This window comes from Ovis canadensis, chromosome 11 (genome assembly GCF_042477335.2).
Source record: "Ovis canadensis isolate MfBH-ARS-UI-01 breed Bighorn chromosome 11, ARS-UI_OviCan_v2, whole genome shotgun sequence".
Lineage (NCBI taxonomy): Eukaryota > Metazoa > Chordata > Mammalia > Artiodactyla > Bovidae > Ovis > Ovis canadensis.
The window spans coordinates 17,811,186-17,839,058 of NC_091255.1; the positions used below are offsets into that span (position 1 = coordinate 17,811,186).

At 50.2% G+C, this 27,873-nt stretch overlaps 1 protein-coding gene across 7 annotated transcripts; it reads right to left on the bottom strand.

Annotated features, from left to right (window-relative positions):
* Positions 1-551: 551 nt before the first annotated feature.
* MTMR4 (myotubularin related protein 4) lies at positions 552-26,745 on the bottom strand. 7 transcript variants are annotated; one of them, XM_069602607.1, is made up of 20 exons: positions 26,511-26,745; positions 25,318-25,356; positions 21,551-21,640; positions 21,085-21,201; positions 20,494-20,576; positions 15,679-15,839; positions 15,490-15,586; positions 15,174-15,287; positions 14,159-14,355; positions 13,788-13,919; positions 13,180-13,291; positions 12,490-12,685; positions 12,070-12,255; positions 11,822-11,992; positions 11,518-11,672; positions 5,505-6,283; positions 4,882-5,384; positions 3,306-3,416; positions 3,024-3,112; positions 552-2,805 (listed from the first exon to the last, which is right to left on the bottom strand). In XM_069602607.1, the coding sequence occupies exons 2-20, from the start codon at positions 25,318-25,320 to the stop codon at positions 2,628-2,630; spliced, it is 3,474 nt and encodes a 1,157-aa protein (XP_069458708.1). In that variant the 5' UTR covers positions 25,321-25,356; positions 26,511-26,745; the 3' UTR covers positions 552-2,627. The 7 variants fall into 7 exon arrangements, with proteins under 7 accessions (XP_069458708.1, XP_069458709.1, XP_069458703.1 ...); XM_069602608.1 differs by lacking the exon at positions 26,511-26,745 and adding an exon at positions 25,639-25,786; XM_069602602.1 differs by having other exon boundaries at positions 4,882-6,283.
* Positions 26,746-27,873: the final 1,128 nt, after the last annotated feature.

A 27,873-nucleotide genomic window follows, 5' to 3' on the forward strand; every position in this document is an offset into this window, starting at 1 on the left:
GGCTTTAGAATTCAGGAAGTGCGAAGTGGGTGTTAACAAATCCGGCCATTCTCAAAAACACATTCTATGCTCTTATTAGTCCTAACAGTTGAATTGCTTGTCTCTCCAAATAAAAATGGCGATGGTGGTATAGTACCCTGAGTGCACAAATTGAAAAGACTGGCATTTTATCTGTTCTGAAAAATACTCTCTTCAGCCAATGCTTTGCTCAAGACCATTTACCCAAGGTGGAATGAAAACAGGAGCCTATGAGGAGGGAACCGGGCAAAGATAAGTATAATCCTGTGTGCCTGATCAACCAGCTGGTGAACTTTTAGACAAAGAGAAATAAAGTTCACATCAGATGGGACCAAATTCAATGGGATCCATAAGGATAACGGCCTGTCTGATCAATAAATGACAATACAGCTGATAAAAAAGAGAGGGCCATTTTAAACATGGAAATAGCTGGGAGACAGAGGAGCAATGTTTCAGTTCTTTCTCAGGGTCAAAAGAAAAAATGAGTGTTTTCTTAGAAGTTAAAAATGAAGAAAAAGACCCAACAAAGCAGCACTAATATAGAGATTTTATTTAAATTGAATTGAGTTTTTACAGCACATTGCATGTTTGTCACAACGCAACTGCACAGTTTGGATTTTTGGCCACATCATGTCACTTACACCCACAAGAGCTCTGAAAGGAGTATTTGATGAATACATCTGAGCCAAGAGCCCAGAGTCTCTCTCCAAGGCCATGCAGTATGTTCATTGATGGGACAGTCCCTCAAAACAGCCATTCAAAGCAGACAGATACAGTCTCCTCAAATGTCACCAATCGAAGTGCAATGAAAGTCGAGTTAATTAAAAAGCCACTCACAACTGGCAGTAAATTGTAATGACTGAGAAAATGCTCATTTTACGTATTGGAGACAAGGAATAGTTTGTTACTTTTTCAATGAATTCAGGAATTTCCCAGACACAAAATCTCCATTATTCAACTCCATTTAAACGAAAAAAAGTTCTGCTAGACTGACCTAGATACACCAAAACTTTTTAGGTTACATCCATGGCAAGCATAAAAAGCACAGATGCTTCTCTGTAGGGCTGAAGAAAAGGTCAGGGCAAATAACAGTTCTTGTTCTAAATGCAGATCCTAGGTATTTTCAACGGAAAAAATTTTTTTCCAGGAAGCAACATGAACAAGTAGCAGTTAGACAGCTACCATAGTTTTAAAACAGGCTGAGCCTAAGTGTAATTTACCTTTTCTACACCAGTGAATCAAGGAAAACGTATAAGGAAATCCTAGTGGTTTCATTGTAAGTCAAGGAGACTGTATCTGTCCTAAGCCTGTACATGGCTAATATCACTGTATCTTTTGGTTAAGTGCCACTGGTACATATTAAGATGAAAACAAACAAACAAAAACAATGTTTGGTCCAAATGGACACGTTTTCTCTCCCAATTTTGGTATCAAGGCTTTATTCTCTTCTTCTGTTTGGGTTCCATTGTTAAGTGCACAGAAATAGACAGCAGCATTTGTACTGAAACCCTCACATACCAAACAGCGTATTCTAGGAGGTAAAAACCAAACGCTAAATTCTACCCTCAACGTGTCAAGTGTTCAGGATAAGAAGCAGTGTGACCCAGAGGAGGCAGCAGCCAAGGGAAAGACAACATGTGGGAAGTGGGCAATGGAACAAAGACCCCCCCAAAAAAAACCATTGTTTTATTTTCATGCCAGGAGAGGATCAAGGTGTAGCTCCTGTGTTAGCACCAGGACAACTAGGAAAAGTCAGGCGCAAAGGGTAGGGCACAATCAGCAAATATTTCACAAGGATAATTTCTGCTTTTCCCTTCTCATTCTTCACAGTGCTTACCTCCAGAGCTGCCAATGAGTAACAAAGACTACTGCCTTCACAGCTCCAAATAACTGATGTCTCCCAGGACTGAACATAGCAGAGTTTTCCTCTGCTCCGGAAAAGGTCTGTCTCACTCCCTAAAACTGTCCCCCTAAACTGAATGTTCACTGAAGGTGGCTGATGAGCCAAGTGAAAAATACAGCAAAACCTCCACTAGCTGGACCAGTCTTTAAAACCAAACTCCACAGAAAGACAGAACTAATGCAACTAGAGGGAGTGCCTCTAAAGACTGAGCCTTCATGCACAGACACAGAGCACAGAGGTACAGGGTATAGTTCATTTCAAATAGGATAGGAATTCCTATCTTATATACTATAATCTGCTTTTTTCAAGGTGGAGGAGAGATGGATCTGGTTATCACTTGGAGTTTGGTTATACATATGCCTCTCTATTGCTGTTTAGGGCACACATCACCAGGCAGTATCTATGAAATCATCATCTTGTGACCCCAGGAGAAAGAAACTGGAGTCACCAACTCAACGTTAAGCTTCCAGATTCTGGGTCTGGATCAGGACCATTACCCCCAAAGGTGAGGGTCTCACTAGGAGAGGACTCCCGCCAGATTGGAATTCCTCTGCCCCAGTCTCATGGTACCAAGGAGGATTTCTCAAGACTGTATCTTTGAGCTCTGTGATTTCATGAGCCACACCAAGGAACCTTCAAAAACTACACCTGAAGCATATCCTCCCTTCAAACCTGCTAAAACTGGACAGGTCTTCTCCTCTGGCATTCAACTGGAAGCTGTAGCAATGGGTTTCTTCAGATGTTGGCTCATGAGTTCCCTGGCCCGAGATACTTGGATATGTTCGTAACATGAGTTACAGACGAGAACTGGGTCATAGAGTTGTTGATCAGGAATGGGCAACTTCAGGTGACAGCAGCCAGCACAAAATACATTTCCGCAATTTCTGCCAAAGCACAAAGAAGGAAGAGTTCATCAGAGACGCCCACATACTGAGAATGAATGATACTCTAAAAGGCCTTATGTGAGTAAATGAAAAGTTGGGAAAAAACAAAACTAGTTCCTATAAAGGTATCTCCGTTATCAGATTAACTCAATTTAGCTCGTATCTATGTCCCTTTCTATGGCTTTACAAGCCCTACTGAATCACACAAAACATGTTACCTGCAATGGTGTCTGCGTTTGGCCAACCAGAATTCACAGTCACAATTATAGCAATGTGATGCCATGTGGTCTGGAACCCAGCGAGTCACCTAACAGAGGGCAAAAGGAAAAATTCCAGCAACACTGCAGCAAGGAAAGCATCCTGGAAGAAAAGGACAAGGTCTAGGTGGCTACTACTTGCCTATAGAGAGTCAACTCGGGGAGAACATGTCACTCTTCTCTGAAAATTATAAGAACTCCCCACCTTGCAGAAGGACCCACCACGTATTTGCCTGGACATACCTCAGTCTCTTTCTTATCAACAGGTTCCCAGCTTGCTTCTGAAAGGCAGTCGTCACTGTGATCAGAGCCAAAATCTTCTGTATCACTGCCATCTGACTCCTTCAAACACGTCTAAAGAAAAAGCCAAGGCATTACCACCATCGCCTTCATCATCTCTAACATTTATTGTTCACTATGTGTCTGTCAGGCACTAAGTACATCACATGCAGGAACTTATTTAATTCCTGACAATCTTATAAATGTATGCTATTATTATCCCCACTTTTACAAATAAGGAAATTAAGCCACAGAGAGAATTAAGAGCTGATAGCTAGTAAATGTGGGATTTGGACCTAGCATTCTGGCTTCAGACCCATGCTCTTAACCAACATGCTGCATCACAGTATAGAAAGAATATTTCTCCTGTTACATTCTAAACCAGGAGTTCGCAAGCTCTGGCCCACAGGCCGAACTGGCCCACTGCCTGCTTCTGTAAGTCAGGTTTCTCTGGAAGACAGCCACACTCAATTTATTAACACATGGTCATTATGGCTGCTTCTGCACTTTGACAGAAGAGCCTAGTAGCTGTAAAGAGACAATACATCTCTCAGGGCCTAAATTATTTACAATCTGGCCCTTTACCGAACAAATCTGCTGACTCCTGTTCTAAACCATCACTCTAAACGGTGAAAAAGAAGTTGCTAGCCCTGACCATCCCACCAGCAGAGAACTGCACAGCAGGCAATTGGGAATGTTCTAGAGCTTCTTCCAAGAAGCTCCCTGAGGATTGCTGTGCCTCGTCATCTCTCACCTGGCTTATTCCAAGAGGTCCTAACCAGCCTCCCTGGTTTTCAACTGCTTCATCCACTTGACACACTGGTGCTAGGGTAGTACTCTTTTTAGCACTCTGATTTTTTATTTTTGGAGGGGGGCAAGCCATGCCCTTAGTTTCCTGACCAGGGATGGAATCCAGGCCCCCTGCACTGGGAACTCAGAATCATAACCACTGGACCGCCAGGGAAGTCCCTCTGGGGCAGTACTCTGATCCTATGATTCACTAGCCAAAACTTTTACTCCCCTGAAGGTAGAATCCACACAAAATGAGCTCTCAAGCTGAGCTTTCTAATCCCTTCCCACTTCCCAATCTCACCTCCCACACTACCAACTCCCTCCCTCACAATCAAGGCACAAGTGTGCACGCATGCACGCACATGTGCAAACACACACACCTCTTTATTCAAGCCACACCCGTAGAATACCTCCATGCTTCTGCAAACGGGATTCCTTTTTCACTGTGTAGCTAAAAGTAACCCATCCTTCAGCACTCGGCTCAAGCACCATCTTCTTAGGAGAGCCTTCCCTGACCTTTGACTCCCCTAGGGCCCCGGAAACCTGACGCTTCCGACCATCATGTCACTTAAGAACAGCGTTCTAATGGTGGGCTTGACTCTCCCAATAGACTGTGAGCTCCCTGAGAGCAGAGCAAGGTCTCTCATCCTACAGCCCACCCCTCTAACTCAGTGGCACACAGCAAGTACCCAGTGAACAGCTATGTGGCGGGTGAAAGGCTGGATGCGGGCAGGCCATGAGTACTTACAAAATCGTCCTCATAGTCCATGGGGGGCTCCGCTGGAGGGGCGCAGCAGTGGCGGATATCCAGCCTCATCTGAAGCTCACGCACCTGTCGACGGAGCTGCTCCACTTCCTGCTTGTACCCCGCTTCGATCTGCCGTAACCTGTGCTGGATCACATCCGTGGGGAAGGGGAGTCCGTCGTCGTCCAGGTAGAGAGGAGGCACTGGAGAAGGGCAGCTCAGGGGCACAGGCTTCATGCTGGGGACCTGCTTTGGGTGACCGGACAGCCACATCCGGTTGTTTTTTCCACCTGGACCAGTACAGTGTCCACTGGAATGACTAGAACAGACCGGCGACTTCACCCCTTCTCTCTGAGCCCACTGGCCCCCAAAGCAGGGCCCCGGTGCCCGCGTCTGCTTACTGCTCGCTTTCTTGCTACAACAGCCATAGGAAAGCAGCCGTCGAGGGGTGGTCTCCCCACTGGGGAGTGAAGTCACCATCCCGTGGAAGCTGTCCCAGTTGGACCCTAAGAAAGAGAACTCACTAATCTGGCTCTGAGAAATTGGCTTTCGGGCCAATTCCAATGGCACTTTTCCCAAGCGGGGGTTCTCCAACAACTGCCCGTTCCTATGATTCCCTCTCTTGCCTGTGTCTTCCTCCCCGTGAATCGTATCTAGCACAGAACTAGGCGGTTCCTGGTGGGCGACACTTGCTGCAGACCCCGGGGGTTCCTCGTTGAGAACGTCACCGCTGGGGTCTGGAGGAGTTTGGCAGGTAGCACTCAGTGGGTGGCAGAGGGTGCCCAGACCATGATCTGGGGCACGTCTGGAGGGCATGCCCAGAACAGAGTCCAGCTGGGCCTGCTGGAGGGCACCTGGGAGGGGGTTCTGGGAGGACTCAGGAAAGTCACCGGTTCCTTCACGTTTGTCCGAGATGACTTTAGAGAGCACGTGGATAGCTGCTTTTTCAGGACAGTGTTCAGGTGGCTCCTCTGTGCCATCCAAAGTCCTATCCAGCTCGTCCTGGGCAGGAGGGCCTGGAGCTGGGGCCTGAGTCTCTGCGAGGGCTTTGATCTCAGGCTCAGAAGTGCTGCTCTTCGTTTCCTGGGGCACTGTGGCACTGAGCAGTTTGTAACCTGGAGAACCGTTTCTGTGACTCTTAAAAGGTTTATTGCTCAAGTAGTCTTTCTGGCTGCTGGGCAGCGAGGGAGGACCCGCCACCTCCCCTATAGCCTGCTGGGGACCTCCGGCCCCAGACTCCAAGAAGGCAGTCTGCGATGCCTCGGGATTGCCATGCCAGGGCTCCAGGCCTGCTCTGGCCTCCTGACAGTGGTTATTCAGGTTGGGGTCACTGGATGTGCGTGTCAAGGGGCTGCTTGTGTCACAGGCAGAAAGAAGATCATCCATAGATCTCGTTTTAGGTAATCTGCAAAGACAACATACCACCTCCAGGTCAGGAACTGAAAGCTACCTCCAACAGACAGAATTGGGTCATCAAAACACTCAAAGCCCGAATTCACAAGAAATAACAGTTAAGATTACAAATAACCAATGTTCAAGTTTCCTTGGCAGTCCGGTGGTTAAGAATCTGCCTGTCAAGACGGGTCACAGGTTCGATCCCTCATCCAGGAAGAGCCCACATGCAGCGGGCAACTAAAGCCCGTGCACCACAACTACTGAGCCCATCTGCCCAGAGCCTGTGCTCTGCAGCAAGACAAGCCCCCTGCAGCAGTAAGAAGCCCCTCCGCAGCCGGAAAAGTAAAATACATAGATAGATCTTTAAAAAAAGATACAAACAGCCAATACTCACTGCAAAACTCTGTTCTGGGGCTTCCCTGGCAGTGGTTAAGATGCTACACTTCCACTGCCGGAGGTGCAGGTTCGATCCTTGGTCTGGGAACTAAGATTCTGCATGCCACACAGCATGGCCACAAAAAAGTAGAGTCTGCTCTGCAAAAAGTGTAGGACTTGAACCCCCTCCTCAGGAACCCAACCCAGGGTCTGTCCTCAGTTTTCGTCAGTCTTTGCTCAGTCTCCCTTGAATACTCAACCACTCCCATAACCTCAGCTGCCTTATAAGATAATGCCTTCCAATCTACCCTTCCAGCCAGGAATACGACTCAGCCTCAAACCTTACATGCGACCGCCCCTATTACACACAGCAAGACAGAAAGATGGTAGGTCCTGGAGTTGGATGATACCGGTTCCGACACTGATTAGATACATGACTACAAGTGAGCTATTTAACCTCTCAGACACTTGGTTTCTCTTCTCTATAAAATGACGATAAATTACCTTGCCGAGATGCTATGAGGATTCAAAGTATAGGCAACCAACCACAAACTTATTAAGGCTTCACTCATGACCTCATTTTTATAACCTTCCTTATTATAAATTATCCTTCCATCACAGCAGGGACCAGCATGGCTTTTTACAACCATTTAGCGGCAGCATACTCCTCTGAGGCCCAAGTCACCATGGAAACTTCCCCAGTATACAGTTCTAGAGACATTTGTGTACACCAAATGGGCAACCAACATTTTCAAGAATAACTGCGCTCAGCCTGGATGGGAGGGGAGTTTGCAGGAGAATGTATATGTATGGCTGGGTCCCTATGCTGTCCACCTGAAACTATCGCAACAGTGTTAATCAGCTATACTCCAATATAAAATAAAACACTGAAGAAAAAAAAAAATGACCACCCTAGTTTTTAATATAATTCTATAAAGTGTTCAGAGCAACAAAACTGAGGAAAATTTGCCAAGAAACTGGAGAATTTGCTGGACTTTCTTTTTCAGAGGCCTCACTCAACCAAGCCCACACTGAAAAATCCTTCAAACATAGTTACAATAGAGCTGATTTTTTTTTTTAAGTGTTTGGTTTTTTTTTAATTATTAGTACTTCTATAAAAGTACTCTTGTGTTTGATTTTACTCTGTGATTGATTTTGATTGCTGTGTGTCGGTGTGGTTAACAGATTCCGAGAAGGCAATAACAACATTATGATCATAGCCTCTGGAGTCCCATAGTCCAAGCTTGAATCTCAGCTTAGCAACTTTTTAGCTTTTTTCTGTATTTTTTATTATGAAACTTTCAAACACACAAAAGAAGAAAGTATGAAGAATTCCAATGTACTCTTTAGCCAGACTCGACAACAGCAACAGCCTGCTGTCCTCCACAGCTGAGTCCTGTGTGCACCAAAGGTCTAATTAACAATGAGGGGAGCAAGAACGACATCTGAGGAGTTTGGAACCACGAGAGAACGTATCCAGCGAATGTGGTCAGGGACAGCTAAGTAGAGAGGACAGAAACTGAGCTGGGGATGGAAGAATGTGTTGGACTTTAATGGAAGAAGAGGAAAGAGAACAGGATGTTTTTGATCTAGGGAAAGGTAGAACCGAAGGTGAGTCAGGTCAGCTGTGAGAGAAACCATTTCCTTTAAAACCTTTATCCATGAAATCCAACTCCACCTTGAACTGCCTACAGCACACCTCCTCTTTGTTGTCAAGATATTTCAGTCCCAACCTGCATGTATCTCTTCCATCTCTCCGCACTGACTCATCTTCTCAACTTTACAGTGTCTACGTGCAGGCGTGCTCAGTCACTCAGCTGTGTCCGACTCTTTGTGATCCCATGACTGTAACTCGCCAGGCCCCTCTGTTCATGGAATTTTCCAGGCAAAAATACTGGAGTGGGTTGTCATTTCCATCTCCAGAGGATCTTCCTGACCCAGGGATCAAACCTGCATCTCCTGCGTTGCAGGCAGATTCTTTACCACTGAGCCACCTGGGAAACCCCTCAGTTTCTACAGATGGTACTAATATCCTCCTGGTTTCTAAGCTCAGAGACTTGGGACCTGACTTTGGTCTCTTAACTCTTCACTTCCACTTTCCAACATTCAGTCAACACCACAGACTGCCAATGACTTCTCAACAACATCTGAATTTAATTCTTTCTTTTCCCTTCATATCTGAATTACAACAGTCCTGGCTGGCCTCCGTGCTTCCAACTACCCTGCTCACTGGCTAATTCTTGAAAAATCCCTTTTTCACCAGGTCACAATGACTTACTACTGGCACCTGAATCAAAATAAATTCCTCAGTATAAAAGCCCTCAAGGAACTATCCTGTTTATTTCTTTCTATTCTTCAAAATACCCCTTCCCAGGGATTCTCTGCTGGTCCAGTGGTTCAGAATCCACCTTCCAGTGCAGTAGACTCCGGTTCGATCCCTGCTCAGGAAACTAAGATAAGATTGCACATGCCTCGGGGCAACTAAGCTGTGCACTGCAACTACTGAGCCCACACCTCCACGAAGACCCTCCATGCTGAAACTAAGACCCAACACAGCCAAAGGCAAAGAAATAAGTATTTTTTTTTTAAATGCCGCTTTCCAATCCCTGCCAGCTCCAGCTCCAAAGAGGTGGTGCTTCTTTTTAAAAGAAATTCTCTCTCATGTATCCTATTCTTTTGGACCCCTCTCCACTAACCTTGTTACCAAGCTTATAACTCCCTTTACTCCATTCACTTGTTCATTTAAGCATTTACTAAAGCACCTACTACGTTCCAGGCCCTGAGCCAGGTACAAGAGACACTAAAAAGCCATGGTTCCTGGGACTTCCCTGGTGGTCCAGGGTCTAAGTACTGCCAATGCTGGGGCCCTGGGTTCAAATCTGGTCAGGAAACTAGATCCCACATGCTGCAACTAAGACCAGGTGTAGGCAAATAAATAAATATTAAAATAAATAAGAAAATAAACTTAAACCAAAAAAAAGCCATGGTTCCTGCTTGGTCTTCCACAAAAACCTCTGCATCAACAGTCACCAAATGACCCGTTTCTTACTTCCCATTTCTCTAATGGCTTTGAACAAGACACATTCTATTTATTCACTTAGATGCTAACTTAGAATTGTCCTCCAGCTGTCCTACGCCTTATCTCACAGTTTTTAAAAAGTATCTTAAATAGATCAATATCTTCTATGTCTTTCGTACAGCCTGTAAAACAGTAGGCAGCTTGTAGGTATTTAAGAAACATTTATTGATGTGAAAAATTAGATATTGATTTAAGGCAATGGTTGTTAAATGGGTCACAGAACGTGCTGAGAATCTGATAAAAAGTTATGGCCCCTCTCCTGGAAAAGGAAACTTATGAACTGGTACCCAATTCTGCATAGTTCACGGAATAAGAATATCACAGAATTCCTGAAGCCTATCCATAAGCCCTTGACAACTGACTCAGTTCCAAAGATCTAAAATTTATAGCTTAGGAGGTTGGGGGTTTTGTTTTCCTTTATAATATTCAACCAATTATGTTAAATTATATTTTAAAAACTTTCCACCAATAAACAAAGATCAAAATTTGAAATGCACATATCCTTTGAACCCAGTATTTTCATTTCTAAGCATTTATCTGGCAGAAACACTAGCATAAATGCAAGGTATACGGTAACACTACTATTTAAAAAAATGGTTTAGATGGTAAATATTGTGTGTGTGTGTGTGTGTGCACATGTGCTCAATCATATCTGATTCTGTGACCCCATGGACTGTGGCCCACCAGGCTCCTCTGTCCATAGAATTTTCCAGGCAAGAATACTGGAGTGGGTTGCCATCTCCTTTTCCAAGGGATCTTCCCCACCCAGGGATCGAACCCACATCTCTTGCATCTCCTGCACTGGCAGGCAGGTTCTTTACTAGCTGAGCCATGGGGGAAGCAAATATTGTATGTATTGTACCAAAAAACTTTTTAAAGATATGTTAAGTAAAACACCCTCTATAATGATTAAAAAATGGAAATCACTTAAATGACCAATTGAAAATTGGTTATATAAATTTCCATACACTCTACTTTTCGACTTATGCAGCCACTAAAAACAATAAAGCAGCTTTATATGTGCTATCATGGGTTGACATCCTGATGCACAGTGGAGAAAACAATTTTCAGAACAATGTGAAAAATATGGTCATTGTATTTTTAAAAATGTTTTTATATGAAAGTGTGGATATGTCTGTGTAGAGATAAACATCTGGGAGGCACCAAAGTGGCAACAGTGAACACCTGTGGGGACAAGGAGCAGGGAGGGAGGACTGTCATTTTTGACTTTTATATTGTTTGGCTTAAAAAAAAACACAGATATTACTCATAATTTAACCAATCTCCATTCTACTTCCCCCGATAGTCAGCCAGAATGTAACTTTAATTTTTACGTCTCCCTTTAAATTCTGAGGGAGTGATGTGAAGGCCGTTCCCCCTCAGCAGACCCATGTCCCTGAGAGCCAGATGCTGCTGGGAGCTGTGGACACAGCAAAGGTTATTACTGAGATAGCACGCTCCGCAGCTCTTCTATCAGTTAATATAAATCAGGACCATTCCCACAAACCTTCCTGAAACAGTCCTTTCAGTTCTGTTCTCCTCTCCCCTGGGTGTGTCACAAAGGATGATGGCAGCATGGAAAAAAGGTAACCACTCTTATCTTAAGAAAGGGTCTTGAGAACACACAGAGTGCCCTCCAAGCTAGCTACCAGCCCTGAGCCAAGTTTTGCCTTCAAATGACTCGAGAAGTTACTTTAAAGTATTTCATAAAAGGAAGAAAACAGCATGTAGGCAAGGCACAAAGCAGCCAATGCCTTCGTAGAGGAGAGAGGAAAAGGAGCCCCTCTTACCTGTCCAGAGAGCGGCCGGAGAACTCCTGGCTCTGAGCCACCGGGGAGAGGTAGAGGTCCATGCTCTCCTCCCCAAGTGTGCACGGAGATGACGCCGGCAGATACACAGCTGTCCAGAGGTGCAGCGCCCGGACGTGACACACGGGATGCAGGACCTAGGAAAGCAGCCCCGTACTCAGGTTCTGTGAGATGTCTCGGGTCCCCCTTCCTTCCCAAGCCTCTGGGTCCTTGTTCTTCCCGCTGCCTCGGGACAGCACCCCCCAGGCCCCCAAGATGCACCTGGGGGATAAGGGTCGGGACTCACCATTTCTGAGCCAGGCGTGTAGAGGAAGTTGTGGAAGTTCTTGTTGCCGGCTCGCAGGAGGGCCCACACGGAGCAGGTCCGCTTGTAGATGTTGCGCTTCTCCCGCTCACAGGGGTTGTTGGCCAGGAAGGTGCCGTAGAGGCAGGAGTACGTGTGCTGTACCAGCTTCACCTAGACAGCGGGACAGTTGGCACCGGGCCAGGCCGCCTGCCGCCAGCCCCCGCCCCAGCCTTGGACGCGCCACTTACCAGGAAGGCCTCATTAAACTCGAACAGGCAGGGAAACTGCTTGAGCAGCTGGTGGACGGAGTCGAGCCACTGCAGGAACACGGGGCACTGCTCATTCTGGTCCTCTGCGTTCTCCTGGTGGCCACAGCGGTCTCCAAACTTGTGCCCAAAATCCAGCCAGTCAGATTCCACCAACACCTGGAAACCCTGCAACCAAGACGAGGTTCGAGCGGAGGGCCTCTCTGGGAAGGCCATGGTGCTCCCTGCCAGGGATGCCCAAAGCAAGGGGGCTGGCAGCTTCAGAGAACAACAGGCCCAAACCTGGAAGAGGACTCTGAGCTACCCATGTCCTCCGGGGAGAGATCCCCAGGCAGACCCAGGGGGCTCAGTACCTCCCCAAACTCCCCTCCTCCAGCTCTTTCCCACCCAACCCCTTAGTACCTCCAGTGTCCTGTAATAGGGGTCCAGGAGAATCTTGGCCAGCGCAACGATCTGCGGCGTGCGATCCCAGCCGTCCGAGCAGTGCACCAGAACGGGCCGGCCCTCCCGGTCCACGGTGTTCGCCACGAGCACCGCTGCCTTCAGCATCACCGACAGGTGCTGCAGCCACTTGGTGCTCTCCAGAGCTGACAACCAGCTACGCGAGGGCAGAGGTCACATCTGTCACTAAGGGGGCCGAAGCTGCAGCAGTCTCTCTGCCGGCCCTGGGCCCTACACCTTAACAAAGTCCCCTGCGAGAGCTAATGCCAAGAGGTCTAGCCCAGGGCCCTCCTGCCAAGAGACATCTAGCGAGATGGTGGGGAAGACAGAACCTATGGCCAGCGAGACACCCTGCCGATCAACAGAGGATCTGGGAAGCATCACACGTGCTTCCAGCCACTCTGCCTCCCAGTTCTCTGTGTTCTTGGAGGACAACGAATTCAGACAAAAGGAACCCAGTGTCCTGTAGCCCCGCCAAAGCATTGGCTGCGAAACGGAAGAAGCGTTCTTGGAACTGGCCCACTGCCCCCAGGCCCCGGAGTTTCCGGTACCTCACAACTCCCATCTCCCCACCTGATCTTCCCAGCATGAGAAGCACCGGGTAAGGGATGAAGCTGGAGGGCGGATAGAATCAGAGCTGGGAACACCTACTTGCTGGGATCCGGCATCTGGCTACACACAGCACGGAGGTACTGGAAGCTATTCCGGATGGCATGGATGTTGGCCATTCCCATGAACACGACCTCACAGTTGGGGTAGTACTCTGCACACACACAAGGAAAGCAAGAGAGTGAGGACATCCTGGAAACAGGCCTCCAGGACAGGAGCAGTCCCGGCAGGTGAAGCTCCCCTGTCAGGGCAGGCCGCTCCAGGCTGGAGCTCAGTGTAGCCTGGAAATCTAAATACCCTTTTTTCTCTCAAGTGCCATATACTAATAGTGGGAACACCACTACAAATGACAATGATGCCTAAGTACGACTCCTAATGACAAGGGACAGTAAATCCTCAACAAACAGCAGCTGCTCTGTGCCAGGAACTTTATATGTGCAACCTCTAATCGTCCAACAACTTTGTGAGGGATGCTCCATCCCCATTTTGCACATGGAAAAGAAAACTCAGAGATTAAGCAATTTCAGCACAGTCACAGCCAGTGGGCAGAGTCCTGATCCCAAGCCGGGTTTGTTTGGCTCCTTCCATGCACAGGCTGCCCCCGAGGCCCCACACCCAGGCTGGCTGCAGACGCTGGGTAACGGCAATACCTTCGCACTCACAACCGCCACCCTTGGCCCTGTTGGCCACCGCCGCCGTGTAGGATCGGGCATCCAGGATCAGCAGCTTCTGGGGGGCAGCCGTGCTGCTCTCTACTCCAGAGCACGCCGTCAGGGAAGAGTCTGCATACACACAGGGCAAGGGGAAGACCCTGGGTTGGTCAGCGCCCAGGAGCACCCTGCCCAGGCCACTGCCTTTCACAAGACCCCTCACACCACCACCCCTGCCTCCCAAAAGGCAGGAACCCAGGTGCCCTGTATGTTGTCTGCTTCTTCTCCCTCTTGCCCTGGGGTTTCCCTGGGAGCTCAGGAGGCCAAGGTGGGGGCCTGCTCCCCAGGGGGCGGCACCAGTCACACCTTACCGAAGTCAGTGTCACAGGCCTCGCTGGCCTCACTATTCCCGGTGCTGAGGGAGCCCCCACTGGTCCTTGGCCCTGGGTCCAGGGCACAGGCTTTAGCGATGGATGTGACCAAGTACTCGTCGTCAGCATTGCGCCAGCCCCACCAGCTGATCTCGGGCTGGCTGCAGCGGGCAATGGCAGCCCCGTTGCGTAGGTGTCTGACAAAACAGAGGAAATGATCACGCCCTCGGCGTTCACAGCCCCCAGAGGCCTGCCGCTGAGAGCCCAGGGGGCCAAGCTGAGATCTCCAAAGCCAGCGGGGACCACCCGATCATCCAGGCCACAAGAAGAGGAACCAAAAGCCCTTAACATCTCTTGAGGGCTTTACAGTGTACAAAGCATGGTCACATACATTTCTCGGATGTGCCGTGTATTCCCACGGTGACACTGACTCATCACGTCTACACAGCCCCTGCTCCAGGTAGAAACCCCAGCAGGAGAACAAGCCTGAGCCCAGAGCATGAGCAGCTCCAAACCTCCTGGCTGCAACCTGCCTCGCAAATGTTTTCTGGTATAGAACCAGGCAATAAAGTTTCAGTTTTGGGAGTCATAGCCAGTCTCTGTCGCGTATTCTTATGTTTTCTTTTTTAAAATAAAATTTTAAATTTTAAGATAAAAATGTAAAAATCATTCATAGCTCACAGACTAAACATATAATAGGCTATAGGCCGGTTTGGTTCACAGGCCATGGTTTACCAACCCGTTTTAATGCAATATTTCTCTTTCTCTCACACACACACGCGCGCACGTGCGTCCTCAAAAAAAAGCAAAGAAAAAAGACAAGTGAATAAATTTCCCAAAAGCCTCATCCTAAGGAGAAAACAACAACTAAGCAGTTTTTCTTATAAAATTATTTCACAGCCACTTCCTGAAGAGTGTCAATTCCCAGTTAACCACACTACTGCAGACCTCCACCTCTGACTCTCCTCACTGCACCAAGAACGTCTCACTGATGCCTCAGTGCCCACTGCCTCACCTATACACAACCACAGGGATCCGCTTCCAGGAGCGGAAGGAAGCCACGTTCTCCAGCTCTTTATCTGTGATCCATACGGGAACCAGCAGCTTCTGAGGATAACTGGGACACAACCTGTGGAAAGACCAGAGGGGGTCACGGAGCTTGATTAGAGACCTGTAATCACAAGGTCCCCCGGGACGGCTCTGTGGGGAGAGGGACCAGGAGCTCCCCGCCCTCAGGGAGCCAGGAGCTATGCCCACCCTGCTCTACCCACCCGGGGAGGAGGTCTGGGTCCAGAATGGGGTTTGGGTTCCCCACCCCGCAGCCCTCTCACTTGTAGTTGCTGTTGATGTGTGAGACCCTCCAGACATTCTGCAGGTCAAAACCCATCCTCGCCAGCTCGGCCTCCTGCCGACATCGTACGTGCTCACCTGCAACACAGCCCCGTGCCTATCAGCATCGAGGGCCCGGGGCCGAGAGGGAGGAGGAGCAGGAGGTAAGGAGTGAGTGCCGCTGGCCTCACCTGGCTGACACAGGTGGGTGTGCTGGTCCTCCTCAGTCAGCCCCAGGCACCAGGCATGGTAGGCAAAGGCAAAGAGGTCCTCGGGCTTGGCAGGTCTCGCTGTGGCCCGGCTTAGCCGCGACAGCCACTCTTGGCACTGCTTGAACGTGGAGAAGTGGCATCTGCCAGGCAAGAAGCCATGAAGTGAGGCAAGAGGCGAGCGTGTGCAAGGGCCAGGAGGGCCAAAGACCCAGCCCCGGGAAGGTGTGGGGAGAGGAGACTGCAAAGCGGAAGCTAAGGCCTGAGGACCCCGGGGAGGACCAGGGACACTGGCCAACACCCAAGGGACGCTGTCATAGGGTGATAATTCTCTTCCCAAGAACTCCTGTTTCTGAGACATAAGAATCCCCTCTAGTGGAGCCTGAAGTGAAGTGAAGTCGCTCAGTCATGTCTGACTCTTTGCGACCCATGAACTGAAGCCCACCAAGCTCCTCCGTCCATGGGATTCTCCAGGCAAGAATACTGGAGTGGGTTGCCATTTCCCTGTTTCTCATATCAAATCCAAATGCTATGAAATCTGGCCCTGGGGGACTTCCCTGCCATCCAATGTAGGAGGTGTGGGTTCGATCCCTGGTCAGAGAGCGAAGATCCCACATGCTTCATGGACCAAATGCAAAACATAAAAATGAAACCATATTGTAACAAAAATCAGCAAAGACTTTAAAAATAAAAAAAGTTTTAAAACTCTGACCCTGGATGTCTGCTACCCCTTGTATTATCACCCACAACTCCCCAACACAAGCCTTCTGTCTCAGGGAGGAAGTCCTGTCTCCTGGTGTTTTCACTCTGCTTAGTAGTCTCCTCTCAGCCTAGCCATGTCCTCCAGATACCCTGAAGACAGCTGCAGGCCCACCTCTTCCTTGAGCCCTTCCCAGCCTAATCCATTCCACAGAGCCCTTCCTCTATTATTCTTAATGTGCTGGGAGTATTAAACAGTAAGTTTTCCCAGAGCCTACTTGAGCTGGAGGGTTTTGCACAAAGGAGTGACATGGTCTGATTATAGAATCACTCTGGCTACTGTATACTGTAGTGAGAGTAGATGGAAGACCCTCTCCCACAGATTGTCTTCCTTCCACAACTAGACTTTAATCTCCCTGAAGGGAAGGGCAATGCGAATTTCTGTTCTGAATGCCAACAGTCCTAAGCACACAGCAGGCTCTAAACTGGGCGTCCTTTTCTTAAAAAATTAATTTTTACTAGCGTATAATTGACTTACAATGCTGTGTTAGTTTCAGGTGTACAGGAAAGTGAATCAGTTATACACATACCCACTCTTTTTTAGATTCTATTCTCATATAGGTCACTACAGAGTATTTACTAGAGTTCCCTGTGCTGGAGAGTAGGTTCTTATCAGTCTTATTATCCTTTTAATAATCCTTGGAGTCATCCCTCTTTCTCTCATATCCAATCTGTCAGCAAATCCTGTCATCTCTACCTTCAAAATCTGACCACTTCTCACCATTTTGTTTGCTACCAACCTGGACCAGCCATCCTGACCTCCCATCTGGAGTAACTACAACAGATTCTTAATTAGTCTCCCAGCTTACGCCCTAGCTTTTGCCCCCATCCTGCTTCCATCTCCTGTCAATACAGTAGCCAGAGTGATTCCATAATCAGACCACATCATTCCTTTGTGCAAAACCCTCCAGTGGTTTCTCCACTGCCCTCAAGTAAAAGCCAATCATTATGACAGCCTGACACTCTCCCAACCTCTCTGATCTTATATCCCCCATCCTAACCCACGTGCACTCCACTCCAGCCATGCTAGCCTCCTTGCCATTGTGCCAGGTTCCCGCCCGCTGTGTCAGGGCTTTTGCACGCACTGGTCTTTCTGTCTGGCACACACTTCTCCCAAATACCAACAGGTCACTTTCTTCAGGTCTCAAACATCACCTTTTCATTGCATCCATTCTCTGATCATTTTGTTTAAAGCTACGACCTTCACCCCAAACAGTTCAGTTCAGTCGCTCAGTCGTGTCTGACTCTTTGTGACCCCATGAATCGCAGCACGCCAGGCCTCCCTGTCCATCACCATCTCCCGGAGTTCACTCAGACTCATGTCCATCGTGTCGGTGATCCCATCCAGCCATCTCATCCTCGGTCGTCCCCTTCTCCTCCTGCCCCAATCCCTCCCAGCATCACAGTCTTTTCCAATGAGTCAACTCTTCGCATGAGGTGGCCAAAGTACTGGAGCTTCAGCTTTAGCATCATTCTTTCCAAAGAAATCCCAGGGTTAATCTCCTTCAGAATGGACTGGTTGGATCTCCCTGCAGTCCAAGGGACTCTCAAGAGTCTTCTCCAACACCACAGTTCAAAAGCATCAATTCTTTGGCGCTCAGCCTTCTTCACAGTCCAACTCTCACATCCATACATGACCACAGGAAAAACCATAGCCTTGACTAGAGAGACCTTAGTCAGCAAAGTAACGTCTCTGCTTTTGAATATACTATCTAGGTTGGTCATAACTTTCCTTCCAAGGAGTAAGCGTCTTTTAATTTCATGGCTGCAATCACCATCTGCAGTGATTTTGGAGCCCCCCAAAATAAAGTCTGACACTGTTTCCACTGTTTCCCCATCTATTTCCCATGAAGTGATGGGACCAGATGCCATGATCTTCGTTTTCTGAATGTTGAGCTTTAAGCCAACTTTTTCACTCTCCTCTTTCACTTTCATCAAGAGGCTTTTGAGTTCCTCTTCACTTTCTGCCATAAGGGTGGTGTCATCTGCATATCTGAGGTTATTGATATTTCTCCCGGCCAAGAGGTTATTGATATTTCTCCCGGCCATCTTGATTCCGGCTTGTGTTTCTTCCAGTCCAGCGTTTCTCATGATGTACTCTGCATAGAAGTTAAATAAGCAGGGTGACAATATACAGCCTTGACGTACTCCTTTTCCTATTTGGAACCAGTCTGTTGTTCCATGTCCAGTTCTAACTGTTGCTTCCTGACCTGCATACAGATTTCTCAAGAGGCAGGTCAGGTGGTCTGGTATTCCCATCTCTTTCAGAATTTTCCACAGTTTATTGTGATCCACACAAAGGCTTTGGCATAGGCAATAAAGCAGAAATAGATGTTTTTCTGGAACTCTCTTGCTTTTTCCATGATCCAGCGATGTTGGCAATTTGATCTCTGGTTCCTCTGCTTTTTCTAAAACCAGCTTGAACATCAGGGAGTTCATGGTTCACATATTGCTGAAGCCTGGCTTGGAGAATTTTGAGCATTACTTTACTAGCATGTGAGATGAGTGCAATTGTGTGGTAGTTTGAGCATTCTTTGGCATTGCCTTTCTTTGGGATTGGAATGAAAACTGACCTTTTCCAGTCCTGTGGCCACTGCTGAGTTTTCCAAATTTGCTGGCATATTGAGTGCAGCACTTTCACAGCATCATCTTTCAGGATTTGAAATAGCTCAACTGGAATTCCATCACCTCCACTAGCTTTGTTCGTAGTGATGCTTTCTAAGGCCCACTTGACTTCACATTCCAGGATGTCTGGCTCTAGATGAGTATCACATCATCATGATTATCTGGGTCGTGAAGATCATTTTTTGTAGTTCTTCCGTGTATTCTTGCCACCTCTTCTTAATATCTTCTGCTTCTGTTAGGTCCAGACCATTTCTGTCCTTTATGGAGCCCATCTTTGCATGAAATGTTCCCTTGGTATCTCTAATTTTCTTAAAGAGATCTCTAGTCTTTCCCATTCTGTTGTTTTCCTCTATTTCTTCGCATTGATTGCTGAAGAAGGCTTTCTTATCTCTTCTTGCTATTCTTTGGAACTCTGCATTCAGATGCTTATATCTTTCCTTTTCTCCTTCAGTTTTTGCCTCTCTTCTTTTCACAGCTGTTTGTAAGGCTTCCCCAGACAGCCATTTTGGTTTTGGAGAATTCCATGGACTGTACAGTTCATGGGGTTGCAAAGAGTCAGACACAACTGACTGACTTTCACTACCATTCAATATATTCTGCCACTGCTGCTGTTTAGTCGCTAAGTTGTGTCCAACTCTTTTGCGACTCCGTGGACTGTAGCCTAACAGCTTCCTTTGTCCATGGCATTTCCCAGGCAAGAATACTGGAGTGGGTTGCCATTTCCTTCTCCAGGGGATCTTCCCGACCCAGAGATAGAACCCACGTCTCCTTCTTGGCAGGTGGATTCTTTACCACTGAGCCACTTGAGAAGGCAATGTATTTTACTTACTTAATATTTACTGCTCATATCTCCCCATTGGAATACAAGCTCTATGAGGGCAGAAAATTATGTCTATTTGTCCCCTGCTATATCCCTAGAGCTTAGAACAGCCTGGCATAAAGTGCTTAATAAATTCATAAATAAATGAGTCGAGAACAATATGAGTGCTTTTTTTCTTTTTAAAAATTTTTTATTTGGTCATGCTAGGTCTTAGTTGTGGCATCTGGGATCTAGTTCCCAGACCAGGGATCAAACCCAGGCTTCCTGCATGGAGAGCTCAGAGTCTTAACCACTGGACCACTAGGAAAATCCCAACATGAGAACTCTGTGCCAGGTTAACACCCTAGGTACTCTCGGGTGCGTCATCTCATTTAACCCTTATGAAAACCCTGGCGGCATTATCCCCATTTCTTTAGTCAAGACACTGTGGGTTAGAAAATTGATTCTGCCAACTGAGACAGGGTTTTCACTGTTTCTTCCAAATGGGAAAGGGGAGGCAGTATTTTTCCCTTCTTGCTCCAGAGAAACCCTGTAGCAGGCGGTCTCAACAAGACTAAGGTAAGAGGACCTGAGCGAGACCCCACCATTCTCACCTCACCACTTTGGAGTCCTTGCAGGCAATGTGCAACTGGAACATATCCCGGCTCTCCACGCTGTCAATCATCCGGAGCGGGACCTGCAGAGGCAGGGCAGACTGGTGCTCAGGTCCCCCTGCTCCATGTCACTCCTCACCCACCTCTGCCCAGAGGCTGATGTGGCAACAGAAGGAAGGAAACCGACATTTACAGACGGCCTGCTAAGGGCCTGGTAACTGTGCTGGGTCCTCCACATGTGACTCCAATTAAAAATCACCAGAAACCTCAAGGTAGGTGTTTGCACACCATATTATTAAGGAGGAAACTGCACCTCAGCTGAGTGATTGATCAAGGTCACATAGTTGGTAAGTGGCACTCTTCCAATCAAGTCACTGTGCCCCTAGAAGGGCCAGCAACAGAATCAAGGAAAGAGAGAAGAGGGGGAGGAGAGTGAAAGAGGTAGACAGACAGACTTTCCGCTAGGAGACAGTAAGAAAAAGAAGGGAACCCCAGCTCTTGGGAGATACGACCAAATGGAGCACTGACAGTCCCACCCTGAATTTCACAGGGATTGTGGCTTGGGTGTGGGAGAACAAGACAGGAACTCACGTTGATGACAGAGTCCTTGAACTTGATATGCAGCCGGTAGTTGGAGATGGCAATGAGGGCATCAGCTGCGCGGCCCAGGAACTCCACTCCCTCGCCCTGCAGCACTGTGAAGGGCACCTGCCAGGGGGCAGTGGGACCTCAGTCCAGAAATGAGTCACCCCTTCACTTCCCTCTCCAACCCTTGATTTGTAGGACCCCCTCTGGAAAAGCTGGGCCAAGGCAGGACAAGAGTCTTCTCCATGGTAACAGCACCAGGCAACAGCCATACAGGAAAGCTCTCGCCTTCCCTGGGGCCCAAGGCTCCACAACAGACTCACTCCCCTCCCTCCAGAGACCCAGGAGCAGGAAGCCAGAGCTCCCATACCAGATCCCCTTGGAGATATTTGGAGGTTGGGGAGGAAAGGAAGGGTGTTTCCTGAACCCGGCAGGGAGCTCTACCCACCTCGGGCCCCCAGCTCTTCCTTACCTGCAGATTCTCCTCCTCTTTCACTAGTTCCTTGGGGGGGAACAGATCCTTGGCTTGGATGTACTCCAGGCTGGGGGGCCCCTCCTCACCCTGTGGGGAAGGCCTCAACCCTAAGTCATTAGGCTCCACCTGGCCCATCAGGCCTCATTCTGCTCCCCTCCCCACAATAACCCCACATATACCCCTTAAAAAGGTTCTGGTCTCCAGAGGAGGGAAGAGAGGCCCGGCTTGCTGTGTGAGGAGTGAAGTGGAGGGGGAACTCAAGCCTCTTAAGCCTAAGAGAAGAGCAAGGTCCACAGAGTCACTGGGAATCTGTGCTCCCCAAAGAGGGAATCTCCTGCAGAGCCCAAACTGCCCAAATGAAGGAGAGGAAATGAAGCAAAAGAAGGGCGAATCGGAAAGGTAGGACAGAAGTGGGAAATGGGAAGTGCTGCCCTGAGGAGTAGGAACCAGGTGTGCAAGCTGGTCACAAAGGCAGGAGGGGATGCAGGCTGCCCAGGCCACTCCACTGAGGCTTCAATCTGGTGGGTGAAAGAGACAAAGAGGAGGGAAGCGCGGGATTCAGGCCCATGCCTCTAGAGGGCCTTCACGGATGCTTTCAAAAGGAGGATGTGTTTTGTAGTGGAGCTTCCTTTCCAGTTAGGCCCTCACTGCTAATAAGCACCCCCACCTGCCAAGCAACCTGCCCTAGCTGACGATCTGAAGGGAATTCCTGAGGAGTCCCAGAGCAAGCAGAAGTAACTCCTTTCCCAGCCACCAGGGAGGGCAGGGAGAGGAGGGGATCAGGCGCCTGGGAGGAACCAGGAGACCCAAGGACAGAGAGAAGAAACCTGGCAATCATGGGGGAAGGGATGTGGGGGGGGGGGGACGGTGAGGAGGGGAGGGGTGGGAACATCTGAGCGGACAGATGGGAGAAGCTGGGAAGGAGCATTAAGCCAAAGGGGGAGGAGGGGAGGGCGGGGAATGATGCAGAGGTACGGAGGCCCGCAGAGGCAGAGTGGCAGGGAAGATGGAGAAGAGAGGCTGTCTGGGGGACAGTCAAGGAGAAAAGACTGGCGCGTCAGGTGAGGGGTGGAATGGTGGAAGGGGGAGGAGACCGGAGCCAGGGAGACAGCTCAAACATCCTGTGCTCCCTGACCAGCCCCCAAACATCCCAGAAGGCCTACTGGCCACATCCCACACCTCCAAGCAAGGATGCGGCGGACGGGACCAAGACTGAGAGGCGGAGGTAAAGGAGGTACTCGCGCAGGGCGGGGCCTCAAGCTCTGCAGTCAAGGGCAGCGGCTTCGGGGCCAGGATGGGTCACTGAATTCCCATCCCCGGCCTTCGGCAATTCTCGGCACCCAAAGATGAAAGCAAGTCCCGTAAAGAAAAGGGGTAACATCCCCTCTCCCTGCCAGGCAGGGCCCTTGGGAAGGAGGATGGGCTGAAATTCGGAATCTCGAGGGCCGGCCCTGGGCGGGGCTGCGGGTGCAGCCCGCGTCGGGGTCCGGGCCCCCCCCCCCCCCGCCCACCGCGCCCCGCAGGCGGAGCAGGCACTTACGAAGCAGCTGAGCATGGAGCAGGAAACGCGGGCGGTCAGGCTCATGGTCGCGGGCGGTCTGGGCCAGCGCACATGTCCCCGGAGCCGCTGCGCTGCCCGCCGGTCCCGGGCGCCCGCCGCATCCCGGCTGCGGAGCCGGCCAGGTGCAGCCGCGGCGGCCAGGAGGCGAGCGCGGGCGGCGGGGCTCGGCGCGGCTCCCGCGCGCCTCTCCCCTCGGCTCCACAATGGAGCGAGCCCAGCTCCGCCCTCGCTCACGAGCGCGGAAGGGAGGGGAACCCGGCGAGGGGAGCGCCCCGACCGCGCGGGGCGGAGGGCGGGGGCGGGACGCCCCGGGCCCCGCCCACAGCCCGGGCTCCTCCCTCCCCACCGCCCCTCCGCGGCCTAGGAGCGCGTCCTGGGGTGGGTAGGGGGCCGCTTCTGGGGTCCCTCAGGACCCGGGGCTGAGCGAGTGCGCCCCCAGCTCCCAAGCGGCGTGGAAGGGGACGGCGAGACCGCCTACATCTTTTCATTCCTCTTCTTCCCAAGTGAGCCACCCCACACCCCTCTTCCACACGTCCGTCCCCACGCCCTCCCAGTCCCCCCAAATCCTGCTGTGAGTCCCAAGATGGATCTCACCTCCCTCCATCGCGGGCCCTTTCCAGTTTCTAGGCTTCCTTCCTTTCCCTCCAAAACCACCACTCACCATTCCCCTGTCCATCGGTGTCTTCCAATCCCTGGACCTCACTAATCCCACTCCCCTTTTGCCCCTTAGAATGGACACAGGTCTAATGACAGTTGGGTCACTGCACACTCCTGAAAGGGAAATTCTCGGGGTTTTTTATTCTAAGGCCCCTGCCCAGCTCTAGTCCTTAAGCTCCACCTCTCCCCTTGTTTCACATCCTCTGTCTTAAGGGTAAGAAAGTCCTAAGAAATTTCTTAGGCTAGAAAAGAGAGGAGCTGAAACTATGAACCACAGAAACTATGCAAACACAAAACTCAAAACCTAAGGGTAGGGGAATGGAGGGAGTTGCGTAGAGGGCCAGAGAATAAGGGCAGTGATAAGACGCTTGAAATGTCACCGAGAGTCACAGGAGGAACTGTTTGAAACCCTACACTCCCAGTGCCTGGTAGCTTTCAGAAACCAGGGCTTTTGTTTGGGTTTTGGTCTTGGGGGAAGGGAGAATAGGAGAAACCTGACACTTTATTAAGCATCTACTATGAGCCAGACATGTTTCAAACATTATCTGGCTAAAACCATTCAACTCTGAAAGAATTTCATGAGATTTGAGGCTTACAGAGAAAGTCAGTTCACCTGAAGTATTTAAGTGGTGGTGCTAGGATTCAAAATTAGATCAGACTGACTCCTTTCATGGTATCACAGAGAGAAAAAGGACAAGGGCTATCAGTGGGTGGGGGCCAGGACCAGCAGGCTTTCTGAGAAGAGACCAGAACAATACTATACACACCACACACCCACATGTCTATGGAAGGAAAAGAGCAAGTCTTCTCATCACCTGAATGCTTTGACCTGTCCTTAAGCACTGGGGACACGTGAAACAACTAAAGAGATACAGCCAGAATCAGGGCCTGATCTGAACCCAGGCCTGCAGCTGTCCACTCCCTTCTCATCTCACTACTTCCTCCTCCTCCCCCCAGCTCTCAGGAATTCAGGGGTTCCTTGTATTTGAGGTGAAAACATGGCAGTTACTGTTAGTAGAAAATGTATGGGATTATTATAACACACACACAGCCCCCAGTGAAATTCTGGGCACCTTGAGGGTGCTTCAGTGAGCTAGAGCAGCACTCTGGAGCTAGAGAAGCCCCACAGTTTTAGAGGGGTCACTCCTGATGTAGCACCCACAATACTTCAGGGACTCAGTAGGAACTACAAGGGTCTTGATATAAAGGAAGTCTAACTTTTCAGACCAAAGCAGAGAGCTTCACCCAAGGACCAGGAGGAGCAAGACAAGGGCCAATATGAAGAACTAAGGGAGACAGTGGTGGTGTGGGGAAAGCATGTCAGAGTACGTGCAGAAAAAGATTTCCAGAGGCCTCCGCTCCCAGTGCTGTGTATCAGCTGATGTTTTGCAACCTAAGAAGCCCTAATTTATCTCCAGGGCAGATGAACCTGTTTAGTTGCTGAACAGAGTGGCCTGGAGCTCAAGGTCCAGGAGGGGCGGGCAGCTTCATGGAGAAAGACACCAGGATTACAGAAAACACCGCAGTCTGAGCAAAGAGTACTCACCATTCTATCGTGGTGAGGGTCCTGGCTGCCTGCTTCTCACTGTAAGGAGACAGAGAAACATATGAGTCAAGAGCACGGAGCATCACCACAGTATCAACAAATGCCACAGAACTACTCCCGAACTTCCCCACAACTCTTATCTGCCTCCCTCACAGAGAACCCAGCCTCTCCACAAGTCAGTATGCCAGACAGAGGCAATGGGAGCTACATGCAGAGAAAGCAACAAGTGACTCTGCAGGGCATGAAGGCAGCCACAAAGTCCTGCAGCAGGACTCGAGTCCTGATTCCCAATCCCAGGAAGAGAATTAAAATGCTCCGAACCCCGTTCTTTGTGGGAAAGCAAAAGATCTGCCAGCTCTGTAGAGATAGAGGATGCCCAACCAGGGCTCACTTCTGGTCCTGGTGGAAACATGAATCCACAAGAGCACTCTGCCAGCCTCTGAGTCTGGGAGCAGCACCCACCTGACCTGTTTACTGGGGGCAGAGTCCAGAGCAGAGGCCAAGAGGGAGGGGACCACAACCTGTGATCAGAAGGCAGCAGGGCTGGACGTGTCCCTCTGAGGGCACTTGACACCAAATGAGGAGCAGGTTAGTGGGAGGAGGCCACACAACAGGGACAGAATCAGGCAAGTGCAGGCCTCAGAGTCAGTACCTGTCAAGTGGGCCCAAGCAACGGGAATGTCAGGATGGGCCTCCCTGGCCCACCTAGGGAGCCACTGAGGTAACCAGGCCCAGGTTTCACTGACAGTTTTCTTCATGCCTGCTATGCGAGCTCAGGGGGCAGTCCAGCAGTACCCCGAAGAAGGCTGTGTGGATATGTCTCCATCCGTGGCCCTCCCCGCCTCCATGGTCACAGCCCACCCTTCCTCATGGAGGCGGCAAGTCCGGGGTTGCTGCCTCACCGCCCACTGGCAAGCAGCCTCAGAGAAAGCGAGGGAGAGCGAGAAAAGGACAGGCCTGGGAGGCCCACGGTGTCCGGACCTCGGGAATCTGGTCACGGGGTGGGGGGGCGGGTCAGGCTGACAGGGGAGCCCAGGTGCCCAGGTTTTAGGGGCGGGGCCTAAAGATTCGGAGGCGGAGCCCCGAATGACAGAAGGCGGGGCTCACGAAAGCCGGTGGGGCCGGGGCGGGGCCGGGCAAGACGCGGTGGTTGCGGTTCGCAGACCGGCAGTGCACGGGGCACGGTGACTCACCCAGCCGGCGTCCGCCCGACCCTCCGGAGGCCGCGCTCTCGCCACTTCCGTCTCCCGCAGCCGCGGAGGCCACGCAGCTCCGACCCACCGCGGCGCCCCGCGGCCCAACCAATCCTACCTCCGGCCCGTGCCCGCCCTGGCCAATAGCCACGCCGAGTCCCGCCCTGCCCCCACCACGCAGCCGCCGCCCTCTCTCTTCGCGCCGCTCGTTGGTCCAGTGGGGCAGACGCCCTCCCAGCTTTTAGCCTATCGGCTTCCGGGAAACGGGGCTGCGCCTGGAGGGAGGAGGTGCGGCGCCGGGGTAGAGACGCAACCAATGGGAAATCACAGCGCGTCCCTGCGGTAGCCAATGGGAGAGCAGAAAAGGGGGGCTGCAGGCGACGGCTCCAGGGACCGGAAGTGGGGGCGGCCCGTGGCCTCCCGGTAGCGCAGTGGAGGGCGGAGCCTCGTAGGGGCCCGGGCTTTACAGCCACTTCCGGTGACCAGCCCGCCTTAGGGGTACTTCTCAGAGAAGTCCCGGGAGGCACCTAAGCCTTATCCAGTTCTCCGTTTGGTTTCTCTGCGGTTGTGCGGCGCAAAGCCAGAAGGGAGAAAAAGATTCTGAATGCTGAGAGAGAAGGGGGACGATCTGGGCCTGAGGCTCCGTCTCGGTCTTCGACTGGTGGGGGTGAAGAGTCTCCTTTTCCGCACCCTGACTCTTCAACCCTCCCTTTGCGTCGGCGAGCCCGCCCTGTTCGTGACCTGAATGAATGGTGCTTTCCGTTTTGAGAAGCTTTCTCACCTGAGAGATGGGGCTGAGACTGCCACGAGCTAGTTGCGACCCTCTGGTCTGTAAAGGGTGTGGGGAGTCGACTCCCCTGACGATCCAGCTCTTGGCGCCTCCCTTCCTCTCTGCCCAGGGGAGCCACAGCGGGCAGCAGGGCGGAGGATGGCCGCTGGAGGTCTCCCTGGCCCCGAGATACTACCAACCCGACAGAAATGGAGAACAGTTGGTTCAGATTCTCAACCGACAGCTTAAGTTAGAGTGGACCTGAATGCTTTAATATCAGGTCCCGGGGCCAAAATGTCTTCACTTCTCTTTTGCAAGGGACATTGGAGCTTTTACTCCGTATTTAGTAAATCCCAGGAGAACTGGAACCTTACCTGTGTTCACTGTTAACTCCCAAGGTTTAAAGTAGAGTCTGCAACCTAGCAGATACTTAATAAATATTCGTTAAATGAATATTTAATTCTTACAGGACGACGATTGTACTTTTTCCATTCCCAGCACTTTCTATAGTGTTTGGTGATTACAGGGGTTTCAACTTGTGTTCAGTACTCTATCACAGGCTTCCTAGAGTGCAGAGTTTAATTCTGCATATCC

What these genes read in the sequence shown, in the direction of transcription:
- MTMR4 (XM_069602601.1), bottom strand. Translation starts at nt 23,138, where the DNA reads ATGAGCCTGACCGCCCGCGTTTCCTGCTCCATGCTCAGCTGCTTC. An exon ending in CACCCACCTGTGTCAGCCAG is followed by an intron (nt 15,587 to 15,678) that starts GTGAGGCCAGCG and finishes GCTGTGTTGCAG; the next exon opens with GTGAGCACGTACGATGTCGG. An exon ending in CCTATTACAGGACACTGGAG is followed by an intron (nt 12,256 to 12,489) that starts GTACTAAGGGGT and finishes TCTTGGTTGCAG; the next exon opens with GGTTTCCAGGTGTTGGTGGA.